Here is a 13,140-nt window from a genome sequence, read left to right as displayed (position 1 = left end):
GTTAGGGTTGGGGATAAAGTTAGGGTTAGGGTTTGGATTACATTTACGGTTGGGATTAGGGTTAGGGGTATGGTTAATATTGGGATTAGGGCTAGGGGTGTGTTGGGGTTAGGGGTGTGGCTAGGGTTGGGATTAGGGTTAGGGGTGTGTTGGGGTTAGGAGTGTGGTTGGGATTAGGGTTAGGGGTGTGTTTGGGTTAGGGTTTCAGTTACCATTTAGGGTTTCCACTGTTTGGACACATCAGGGCTCTCCAAATGCAACATGGCGTCCGATCTCAATTCCAGCCAATTCTGCATTGAAAAAGTAAAACATATGGGGTATCAGTGTACTCAGGACAAATTGTACAACAACTTTTGGGGTCCAATTTCTCTTGTTACCCTTGGGAAAGTAAAAATTTGGGGGGGCTAAAAAAAACATTTTTGTGGAAAAAATTCACGGCTCTGCGTTATAAACTGTAGTGAAACATTTGGGGGTTCAAAGTTCTCACAACACATCTAGATAAGTTCCTTGGGGGGGTCTAGTTTCCAATATGGGGTCACTTGTTGGGGGTTTCTACTGTTTAGGTACATAAGGAGCTCTGCAAATGCAACGTGATGCCTGCAGACCAATCCATCTAAGTCTGCATTCCAAATGGCGCTCTTTCCCTTCCGAGCTCTGCCATGCGCCCAAACAGTGGTTACCCCCACATATAGGGTATCAGCGTACTCAGAACAAATTGGACAAAACTTTTGGGGTCCAATTTCTCCTGTTACCCTTGGGAAAATACAAAACTGGGGGCTAAAATATAATTTTTGTGGAACATTTTTTTTTTTATTTTCACTGCTCTGCGTTATAATCTGTAGGGAAACACTTAGGGGTTCAAAGCTCTCACAAAACATCTAGATAAGTTCCTTAGGGGGTCTACTTTCCAAAATGGTGTCACTTGTGGGAGGTTTCAATGTTTAGGCACATTAGGGGCTCTCCAAATGCAACATGGTGTCCCATCTCAATTCCAGTCAATTTTGCATTGAAAAGTCAAACGGTGCTCCTTCCCTTCCAAGCTCTGCCATGCACCCAAACAGTGGTTTACCCCCACATATGTGGTATCAGCGTACTCAGGACAAATTGTTCATCAACTTTTGGTGTACAATTTCTTCTGTTACCCTTGGGAAAATAAAAAATTGGGGGCAAAAACTTCATTTTTGTGAAAAAAATATTTTTTATTTTTATGGCTCTATATTATAAACTTCTGTGAAGCACTTGGTGGGTCAAAGTGCTCACCACACATCTAGATAAGTTCCTTAAGGGGTCTACTTTCCAAAATGGTGTCACTTGTGGGGGGGTTTCAATGTTTAGGCACATCAGTGGCTCTCCAAACGCAACATGGCGTCCCATCTCAATTCCAGTCAATTTTGCATTGAAAAGTCAAATGGCGCTCCTTCCCTTCCGAGCTCTGCCGTGCGCCCAAACAGTGGTTTATCCCCACATATGGGGTATCATCGTACTCAGAACAAATTGCACAAGAAATTTTGTGGTCCAATTTCTCCTGTTACCCTTGGTAAAATAAAACAAATTGAAGCTGAAGCAAATTTTTTGTGAAAAAAAGTTAAATGTTCATTTTTTTAAAACATTCCAAAAATTCCTGTGAAACACTTGAAGGGTTAATAAACTTCTAGAATGTGGTTTTGAGCACCATGAGGGGTGCAGTTTTTAGAATGGTGTCACACTTTGTTATTTTCTATCATATAGACCCCTCAAAGTGACTTCAAATGTGATGTGGTCCCTAAAAAAAAAAACGGTGTTGTAAAAATGAGAAATTGCTTGTCAATTTTAACCCTTATAACTCTCTAACAAGAAAAAATTTTGGTTCCAAAATTGTGCTGATGTAAAGTAGACATGTGGCAAATGTTACTTATTAAGTATTTTGTGTGACACAGCTCTGTGATTTAAGGACATAAAAATTCAAAGTTGGAAAATTGCAAAATTTTCTAAATTTTTGCCAAATTTCCATTTTTTTCACAAATAAACACAGATGAGACAAAATAAATTTTACCACTGTCATGAAGCCCAATATGTCTCGAGAAAAGATTGTCAGAATAACGGGGATCCATTGAAGAGTTCCACAGTTATAACCTCATAAAGGGACAGTGGTCAGAATTGTAAAAATTGGCCCGGTCATTTACGTGCAAACCACCATTGGGGCTTAAGGGGTTAAATACCAATAAAGGAAATGTTGCAGGATGGTAAACAGCAGATTACAGCAAGCAGATTTTGTACCTGTATGAAGAGAGGATGGATGGATGTTAATTTCCTGCCATTGAAATAACTGCAGCTTCTTGATGCTTAACTGCAGTGATGCTTTGCTGCAGGGGGGTGCAGGCCAGACCCCACACTGCGTGGGATCTATCTATCTATCATTTATCTATCTGTCTATCTATCTCTAAACCTCTATCTTTGAACATCTTTAACACCTAAACATCTCTGATTTCTATTTTGAATTCTATTCTGGTACGTGTCTCATTCCTGGCACATGGATGTCACAGTTTATGTAATCCGTGTGCACGCAGGAGGTACTGTATGTAATGTCATCCATGCTGCTGGAAAAAAAACAGACATGTTTACGTGTGGGTCGCATGGACATACGTGTATCACGCTCGCGCCCTGACTGGTGGGCGTGAGCTCGGGGAATTTGTGGCCCCACTGTGCCATGAACCAGACTACCCTAGAAGGGGCGTGAGTATGACAGCTGCCTTGGTCTTCACTGGAGCCTCTTATGGTAAGGTCAGGCTTGTGCGGCAGGCAGCTGCCAGGTGCTATTCCAGTGTGGTGTCTGGCTGTGGCTGCTGATCCCACTTGGGAAACAGGAACACCAGGATTGGTGCAGGCATGAGGCAGGAATAGCAGATGAGCATGGCTGAAACTCAGATGAGTGGGCAGGCACGGCTGAGACACAGGGCAGGCTGGTACAGCTGAGACACAGGGCAGGCTGGTGTGGTGTATGAAGGAACAGGTAGAGACAGGCCTGGCAGGAACGGCATAGACACTGGGCAGGCTGGTGTGGTGTATGAAGGAACAGGTAGAGACACAGGGCAGGCAGGAATGGCAGAGACACTGGCCAGGCTGGTGTGGTGTATGAAGGAAAAGGTTGGGACCTGTTCACACAGGAAGAGAACTGCAAGGCTGCAGATAGGAGCGGTAAAGCAGCAAGAGATAGAGCAGCAACAGGAGCTAAGCAGAGCGAAACCACAAGGAATGCTGAGAGGAGCTGCAGCAAGAGATCTCTGCAGAAGCTAAGGAGAGCAAAACCTCAAGGAATGCGGAGAGGAGCTGCAGCAAGAGATATCTGCAGCAGCAGGAGCAGAGCAGAGTAGAATGGAGCAGAACCGCAGGAGTGTGGAGCAGAGGTAAAGCTGCAAGAGAGCAGAACACAGGCAAAGCCACAAGAGCCGCAAGAGTTCGGAGCATAGGCAGAGAGGACACAAGGAAAGACAACAGGGAAAGAAGCAACAGACAAGAAGATAAATGTAGGACAAAGTTCAGACAAGGTAATGGACCAAGACAAGGTATAATAACAAAGACACAGGGACCAGGATATTCTGCCTCCTGGAGGGCAGACAGACAGGTACAAGGCAAAGCAAGGAGAACAGCTGTTGTGAATTCCGTCTGGGTTCCCTCTGGTGGCCTTTAGCGATACTGCGGGTCTGGAGCTGGGCTCAGCTGTCTCATTTCCTGCTATGCTGGTTCCTATTTAACTCCACCTGGACCTTTACTTGTTGCCTGCTGTCGTTGTATTCAGTACTGGTTCTGACCTCTCCTGGATTTTCCTGGTGACCTGTCTATTTCTGAGAAGCTAAGTCTTGCTAGTTCTTTTTGCTCATTATTTCCTTAAATATGTTTCTCAGTATATGATGTGTTCAGTCCAGCTTGCTTATATGTGATTTTTCGCTTGCTGGTAGCTCTGGGGAGCAGAAGTGCGCCCCTTACATCGTGAGTCAGTGTGGGGGTTCTTGTACTTTCTGCTTGGATAGTTTTTGATAGTTTTTGTACCGACCGCACAGATCCCTGCTATCTTCTGTCTATTTAGTGTTAGCGGGCCTCATTTGCTTAAACCTGTTTTTCATTCCTACGTTTGTATTTTCCCCTTAACTCACCGTTATTATTTGTGGGGGGCTGTCTAAAGTTTGGGGTTATTTCTCTGAGGCAAGTGAGGCTTTGCTTTCTCTCTAGGGGTAGCTAGTTTCTCAGGCTGTGAAGAGGCGTCTAGGTTTTTAGGTAACGCTCCACGGCTGCCTTTAGTGTGTGTGGATAGGATCAGGATTGCGGTCGGTATAGTTCCCACATTCCCAGAGCTTGTTCTACTATTCAGGTTTACCTATCAGGTCAGTTTGGTGATCCTACCACCGGATCATAACAAACAGCCTTCTGAGAAGGCAAGACACAAAGCAAGGCCTGGCAGCTCAGAAGCAAAACACAAACTGAGTTAACTGTTATGACCCCAATGGCAGAGGGTCTCAGAAATAAATTCTAAGTCTGCAAACACAAAAAACCAGCTCATAGGGCAGTGGTAACTGGGCTGACCGTATATCTAATCCTAGCACCACAAATAGCAGCAGCCGGGGAACGTGCCTACGTTGGTTCTAGACGTCTCACGCCAGCCGGAGAACTAACTAACCCTAGAAGGGAAAAGATAGACCTTTCTTGCCTCCAGAGAAAAGACCCCAAAAGTTGGATACAAGCCCCCAACAAATAATAACGGTGAGGTAAGAAGAAAAGACAAACGTAAGAATGAACTAGGTATTTAGCAAAAAGAGGCCCACTGACTAATAGCAGAATATAGTAAGATGACTTATACGTTCAGCAAAAACCCTATCAAAATTTCCACGCTGGATATTCAAGAACCCCCGAACCATCTAACGGCCCGGGGGGAGAATACCAGCCCCCTAGAGCTTCCAGCAAAATCAGGAATCACATTTAGTACAAGCTGGACAAAAAATAATAGCAATACAAATAACCAAAAAACAAGGAAGCAGGACTTAGCTTAATTATGCACGAACCAGGACCAGCAGACAGGAGCAAACAGAAAGAACTGATTACAACGATGCCAGGCACCAGACTGAGAGTTCAGGAAGTTTATATAGCAACACCCCTGGACTAACGACCCAGGTGGGTGCCAAACTAGGGAAAGACAATCCCAGAGTCATATCACTAGTGACCACAAGAGGGAGCCAAAAAAGTCTAATTCACAACAGTACCCCCCCTTTAAGGAGGGGTCACCGAACCGTCACCAAGACCACCAGGGCGATCAGGATGAGCAGCGTGAAAGGCACGAACTAAATCGGCCGCATGCACATCAGAGGCAACCACCCAGGAATTATCCTCCTGACCATAGCCCTTCCACTTGACCAGATACTGAAGCCTCCGCCTGGAGAGACGAGAATCCAAGATCTTCTCCACCACGTACTCAAACTCGCCCTCAACCAACACCGGAGCAGGAGGCTCAACAGAAGGGACCACAGGTACAACGTACCGCCGCAACAAAGACCTATGGAACACGTTGTGAATGGCAAACGACATCGGAAGATCCAAGCGAAAGGACACAGGATTAAGGATTTCCAATATCTTGTAAGGACCGATGAAGCGAAGCTTAAATTTAGGAGAGGAGACCTTCATAGGAACAAATCGAGAAGACAGCCATACCAAATCCCCAACACGAAGTCGGGGACCCACACCGCGGCGGCGGTTGGCAAAACGCTGAGCCTTCTCCTGTGACAACTTTAAGTTGTCCACCACATGATTCCAAATCTGCTGCAACCTATCCACCACAGAATCTACCCCAGGACAGTCAGAAGGCTCCACATGTCCTGAGGAAAAACGAGGATGGAAACCAGAGTTGCAGAAAAATGGTGAAACCAAAGTAGCGGAACTAGCCCGATTATTAAGGGCAAACTCAGCCAAAGGCAAGAAGGTCACCCAATCATCCTGATCTGCAGAAACAAAACACCTCAAATAAGCCTCCAGAGTCTGATTAGTTCGCTCCATTTGTCCATTAGTCTGAGGATGAAAGGCAGACGAAAACGACAAGTCAATGCCCATCTTAGCACAAAAGGATCGCCAGAACCTGGAAACAAACTGGGATCCTCTGTCAGACACGATATTCTCAGGAATGCCGTGTAAACGAACCACATTCTGAAAGAACAGAGGAACCAGATCGGAAGAGGAAGGCAGCTTAGGCAAAGATACCAAATGGACCATCTTGGAAAAGCGATCACATACAACCCAGATGACAGACATGCCCTGAGACACCGGAAGATCTGAAATTAAATCCATGGAAATGTGTGTCCAAGGCCTCTTCGGGACAGGCAAGGGCAAGAGCAACCCGCTGGCACGAGAACAGCAAGGCTTAGCTCGAGCACAAGTCCCACAGGACTGCACAAATGACCGCACATCCCATGACAAGGAAGGCCACCAAAAGGAACTAGCCACCAAATCTCTGGTGCCAAAAATTCCCGGATGCCCTGCCAACACCGAGGAATGAACCTCGGAAATGACTCTGCTGGTCCACTTATCAGGAACAAACAGTCTGTCAGGTGGACAAGAGTCAGGTCTACCAGCCTGAAATCTCTGCAACACACGTCGCAAATCCGGAGAAATGGCTGACAAGATTACTCCCTCTTTAAGAATACCAACCGGTTCAGCGACTCCAGGAGAGTCAGGCACAAAGCTCCTTGAAAGAGCATCAGCCTTCACATTCTTTGAACCTGGTAAATACGAGACCACAAAGTCAAAACGGGAGAAAAACAATGAGCAACGGGCCTGTCTAGGATTCAGACGTTTAGCAGACTCGAGATACATTAGATTTTTGTGATCAGTCAAGACCACCACACGATGCTTAGCACCCTCGAGCCAATGACGCCACTCCTCAAATGCCCACTTCATGGCCAGTAACTCCCGATTGCCAACATCATAATTCCGCTCAGCAGGCGAAAACTTCCTAGAGAAAAAAGCACATGGTCTCATTACAGAGCAATCAGGGCCTCTCTGCGACAAAACGGCCCCTGCCCCAATCTCAGAAGCATCCACTTCAACCTGAAAGGGAAGTGAGACATCAGGCTGGCACAAAACAGGCGCTGAAGTAAACCGGCGCTTCAACTCTTGGAAAGCTTCCACGGCTGCAGGAGCCCAGTTAGCAACATCAGAACCTTTCTTGGTCATATCCGTCAAAGGTTTAACAACGCTAGAAAAATTAGCGATAAAACGACGGTAGAAGTTAGCAAAACCCAAGAATTTCTGAAGACTCTTAACTGACGTGGGTTGAGTCCAATCATGAATAGCTCGGACCTTGACTGGGTCCATCTCCACCGCAGAGGGGGAAAAAATAAAACCCAAAAAGGGAACCTTCTGTACTCCAAAGAGACACTTTGAGCCCTTAACAAACAAAGCATTCTCACGCAAAACCTGAAACACCATCCTGACCTGCTCTACATGCGAGTCCCAATCATCAGAAAAAAACAGAATATCATCCAGATAAACAATCATAAATTTATCCAGATACTTCCGGAAGATGTCATGCATAAAGGACTGAAACACTGAAGGAGCATTAGAGAGCCCAAAAGGCATCACCAAGTACTCAAAATGACCTTCGGGCGTATTAAATGCAGTTTTCCATTCATCTCCTTGCTTAATGCGCACAAGGTTGTACGCACCACGAAGATCTATTTTGGTGAACCACTTGGCACCTTTAATCCGGGCAAACAAGTCCGACAACAGAGGCAAAGGATACTGAAATTTAACAGTGATTTTATTCAGAAGCCGATAGTCAATACAAGGTCTCAAAGATCCGTCTTTCTTGGCCACAAAAAAGAATCCAGCACCAAGAGGGGAAGAGGATGGACGGATATGCCCCTTCTCCAGAGATTCCTTGATATACGAACGCATTGCGGTATGCTCAGGTACAGACAGATTAAATAGTCTTCCCTTAGGAAATTTACTGCCTGGAATCAAATCTATAGCGCAGTCACAGTCCCTAAGAGGAGGCAGCTCACTGGACCTGGACTCGCTGAATACATCCTGAAAATCAGACAAATACTCAGGAACTTCCGAAGGAGTAGAGGAAGCAATAGACACCAGCGGGGAATCAGCATGAATTCCCTGACAGCCCCAACTTGACACAGACATTGCCTTCCAATCCAAGACTGGATTATGGGTCTGTAACCATGGCAGCCCCAAAATGACCAAATCATGCATTTTATGCAGAACAAGAAAACGAATCACCTCCCGATGTTCAGGAGTCATGCACATGGTTACCTGTGTCCAAAACTGCGGGGTTTTTTTCCACCAATGGCGTAGCATCAATACCTCTAAGAGGGATAGGATTTACCAACGGCTCAAGAACAAAACCACAGCGCTTGGCAAATGACAGATCCATAAGACTCAGGGCAGCACCTGAATCCACAAACGCCATAACAGGGTAGGAAGACAATGAGCAAATCAAAGTCACAGACAAAATAAATTTAGGTTGCAAATTATTAATGGCGACAGGACTAACAACCCTTGTTAGGCGTTTAGAGCATGCTGATATAACATGTGTAGAATCACCACAGTAAAAACACAACCCATTCTGACGTCTATGATTTTTCCGTTCATTTCTAGTCTGAATTCTACCACATTGCATTAAATCAGGTGTTTGTTCAGACAACACCACAAGAGGATTAGCGGCTTTGCGCTCCGGCAAACGCCGGTCAATTTGAATAGCCAGCGCCATGGAATCATTCAGACTTGTAGGAATGGAGAAACCCACCATCACATTCTTAATGGCTTCAGAAAGGCCATTTCTGAAATTTGCGGCCAGAGCACACTCATTCCACTGAGTAAGCACGGACCATTTCCGAAATTTTTGGCAATACACTTCAGCTTCATCCTGGCCCTGAGAAATAGCCAGCAAGGCTTTTTCTGCCTGAATTTCAAGATTGGGTTCCTCGTAAAGCAATCCGAGCGCCAGAAAAAACGCATCAATATTTGCCAATGCCGGATCTCCTGGCGCTAGCGAGAAGGCCCAATCCTGAGGGTCGCCCCGTAAGAAAGAGATAACAATTTTTACTTGCTGAGCTGAGTATCCAGATGAACGGGGTCTCAGAGATAGAAACAATTTACAATTATCCCTGAAATTCCTAAACTTAAATCGGTCTCCAGAAAACAGTTCAGGAATAGGTATTTTAGGTTCAGACATAGGACTACTGGTAACAAAATCTTGTATGCCCTGCACACGAGCAGCAAGCTGGTCCACACTTGTAATCAAGGTCTGGACATTCATGTCTGCAGCAAGCTCAAGCCACTCAAAGGTAAAGGGGAGGAAGAAAGGGAAAAAAAAAAATCAGAATTTCCTTTCTTATAATCCCACTTCTGCAATGCATTAAACATTCAACTTTGGCCTGGCATACTGTTATGACCCCAATGGCAGAGAAATAAATTCTAAGTCTGCAAACACAAAAAAACAGCTCATAGGGCAGTGGTAACTGGGCTGACCGTATATCTAATCCTAGCACCACAAATAGCAGCAGCCGGGGAACGTGCCTACGTTGGTTCTAGACGTCTCGCGCCAGCCGGAGAACTAACTAACCCTAGAAGGGAAAAGATAGACCTTTCTTGCCTCCAGAGAAAAAACCCCAAAAGTTGGATACAAGCCCCCAACAAATAATAACGGTGAGGTAAGAAGAAAAGACAAACGTAAGAATGAACTAGGTATTTAGCAAAGAGAGGCCCACTGACTAATAGCAGAATATAGTAAGATGACTTATACGGTCAGCAAAAACCCTATCAAAATTTCCACGCTGGATATTCAAGAACCCCCGAACCGTCTAACGGCCCGGGGGGAGAATACCAGCCCCCTAGAGCTTCCAGCAAAATCAGGAATCACATTTAGTACAAGCTGGACAAAAAATAATAGAAATACAAATAACCAAAAAACAAGGAAGCAGGACTTAGCTTAATTATGCACGAACCAGGACCAGCAGACAGGAGCAAACAGAAAGAACTGATTACAATGATGCCAGGCACCAGACTGAGAGTTCAGGAAGTTTATATAGCAACACCCCTGGACTAACGACCCAGGTGGGTGCCAAACTAGGGAAAGACAATCCCAGAGTCATATCACTAGTGACCACAAGAGGGAGCCAAAAAAGTCTAATTCACAACAGTTAACACATTGCACAGGTCCAGTCCACAGGGTGGAGCTGCCCTAAATACTGGAGGCCTCTTGGTAATTGGTCAGGAACACATAGACAGGTGCACCCTCATTCTATAAGAACCAGAGAGTTCTGGCGCTGCCCCCCATGCACACAGCCAGGAAGCATGCAGAGAGCAGAGGCATAGAATATAGAGCTGGCAACAGACAGAACACAACATGACATGGAGCAGTGAGTAAGATGGTGTGTGAGGGATGGGAGGCCATGTATTGATGCCAGCAGAGTTGTTACAGTGTGTTTCACATGGACACACAGTCCTTGTGAAAACTAAGAGGTGTGGGGATCAGCAAGAATTTAATGTGCATGTGTGTCTCCTGTAAGTGTGAAAACTGACGCCAAACATATAGGAAACATGAGTATGTGAAGGGGCCTAAGGCTTTTTTGCTCCTCGTCATCGAGAAATGGCCCCTCTTTGGCTTAAATTCTTAATATCATAAAATTAAGATTTCTTCTTGTTTCAGATTAAAACTTTTACTATTTTTATTTCAGTGGCTTTACAGTGCAGGTAGAATTTAGTGAAAATTCTATCATCATTCTGTGCGTTTCGGACATCATTCTGTCCTTAGTCATGGCAAGATGCTGTAATTTTTACTGAATTGTACAAGGATTGTAAAGAGGTTGAAATAAAACTGGTGAAAGAATTTTAATCTGATTTTTCTTGAAATTTAAATTTTTGCCATCTTTACATTGTAAAGTGACTTTGTGAATTGTAAGTTCTCCTGAAAATTTTACGGAGATCCAATCTTAGGGAAAGAGGAATGTATGGCAGCTGTTTGTTAATTTATCAAATGTGTTTCCTCCATCAGCTCAGCCAAAAATATGGCTCCGTGTTCACCATCTGGAAATTGTCAGAACCTGTGGTCGTCCTGTGCGGCTACGAGACGGTGAAAGACGCTCTGATAAATCAGGCCGAGCAGTTCAGTGCACGCCCCCTGATCCCAGTGTTTCATGCCTCCACCGAGGGATATGGTGAGATTAAAGCATCATGTAGGATCTCTGTGTCTTCGTCCTTCTGTCCTTCTCAGAAATCAATTTAGAGTCGTATAGTCTATACAAAACAGGGGGTGGGGAGGAGGGAGATGAAGCTGCAGTTATTATAATCTCTTGGGAACATGGCATAGGTAAGTTCACACGCACAGTTATCATCTCCGCACTCCACATCAGATTTTTCAAAAGTGGAACGATACTTTTCAAACTGTGAGGTCCTACACAATTCTTCATGAGGCAGTGCATGCCTCCCAAAAGGGTAGACCAGGATGCCAACAACAGGGGCATTGTGGCAGATGTTGGGGCACTTTGGCTGACAGTATTTCTTTAAGGCTTGTAAGGGGTATAATGGTAATGAGGTGAGGTGCTAGAAACCTGTTATTCTGTATGCAGCCAGTAATGTCTCCATGTTCTTTCCTCTTAGGTATTAATGGACCACGGTGGCGATCACTCCGTCGTTTCACCATTACTATTCTCAGGAATTTTGGAATGGGGAAAAGGAACATGGAGATGAGAGTATTAGCAGAGTCTAAATACCTGGTGCAGGCTGTGTCAGAGACAGGAGGTGGGTGAGATCTAAATATTCCAAAATCTGATGTCAGCCAATAGGGGAGATGTCATAGATCTCAAAGTCCATAGAGAAATTTGCATGTGTTTGTTCCTTCATCTGATCTCTTCTTGGCAATGATGATTGATTTCTCTCACAAATTGCCCCCTCCATGCTACCCTCTCCCAGAGACTGCTCCCTATGACCCCTCTATCAGAGACTGCCCCTTCCATGTTCCCCTCTCACAGACTGCTCTCTATGCCTCCTCTTTAACCCCTTCACCCCCAAGGGTGGTTTGCACGTTAATGACCGGGCCAATTTTTACAATTCTGACCACTGTCCCTTTATGAAGTTATAACTCTGGAACGCTTCAACGAATCTTGGCGATTCTGACATTGTTTTCTCGTGACATATTGTACTTCATGATAGTGGTAAAATTTCTTCGATATAACTTGCGTTTATTTGTGAAAAAAATGAATATTTGGTGAAAATTTTGAAAATTTCGCAATTTTCCAACTTTGAATTTTTATGCCCTTAAATCACAGACATATGTCACACAAAATACTTAATAAGTAACATTTCCCACATGTCTACTTTACATCAGCACAATTTTGGAACCAAAATTTTTTTTTGTGACGGAGTTATAAGGGTTAAAATTTGACCAGCAATTTCTCATTTTTACAACACCATTTTTTTTTAGGGACCACATCTCATTTGAAGTCATTTTGAGGGGTCTATATGATAGAAAATACCCAAGTGTGACACCATTCTAAAAACTGCATCCCTCAAGGTACTCAAAACCACTTTCAAGAAGTTTATTAACCCTTTAGGTGTTTCACAGGAATTTTTGGAATGTTTAAATAAAAATGAACATTTAACTTTTTTTCACACAAAATTTATTTCAGCTCCAATTTGTTTTATTTTACCAAGGGTACAGGAGAAAATAGACCCCAAAATTTGTTGTACAATTTGTCCTGAGTACGCTGATACCCCATATGTGGGGGTAAACCACTGTTTGGGTGCATGGCAGAGCTCGAAAGGAAAGGAGCGCCATTTGACTTTTCAATGCAAAATTGACTGGAATTGAGATGGGACGCCATGTTGCATTTGGAGAGCCCCTGATGTGCCTAAACATTGAAATCCCCCACAAGTGACACCATTTTGGAAAGTAGACCCCCTAAGGATCTTATCTAGATGTGTGGTGAGCACTTTGACCCAACAAGTGCTTCACAGACGTTTATAATGCAGAGCCGTAAAAATAAAAAATCATATTTTTTCACAAAAATGATCTTTTCGCCCCCAATTTTTTATTTTTCCAAGGGTAAGAGAAGAAATTGGACCCCAAAAATTGTTGTGCAATTTGTCCAGAGTACGCTGATACCCCAT

The 13,140-nt window shown here is 44.3% G+C and overlaps 1 protein-coding gene across 1 annotated transcript in view; it reads left to right on the top strand.

The window, feature by feature from the left end:
• Nucleotides 1-13,140, top strand: part of LOC143783141 (cytochrome P450 2C20-like) — a 407,257-nt gene that overhangs the window by 93,597 nt on the left and 300,520 nt on the right. The window contains exons 3-4 of the mRNA XM_077271460.1: nucleotides 11,027-11,189; nucleotides 11,632-11,772. Of these exons, the coding sequence (XP_077127575.1) occupies nucleotides 11,027-11,189; nucleotides 11,632-11,772 (304 nt within the window). The remainder of the gene's footprint in view (nucleotides 1-11,026; nucleotides 11,190-11,631; nucleotides 11,773-13,140) is intronic.

The sequence above is a fragment of the Ranitomeya variabilis genome, chromosome 6 (assembly GCF_051348905.1).
Source record: "Ranitomeya variabilis isolate aRanVar5 chromosome 6, aRanVar5.hap1, whole genome shotgun sequence".
Taxonomy (NCBI): domain Eukaryota; kingdom Metazoa; phylum Chordata; class Amphibia; order Anura; family Dendrobatidae; genus Ranitomeya; species Ranitomeya variabilis.
This window is presented reverse-complemented; position numbering and strand designations above follow the sequence as displayed.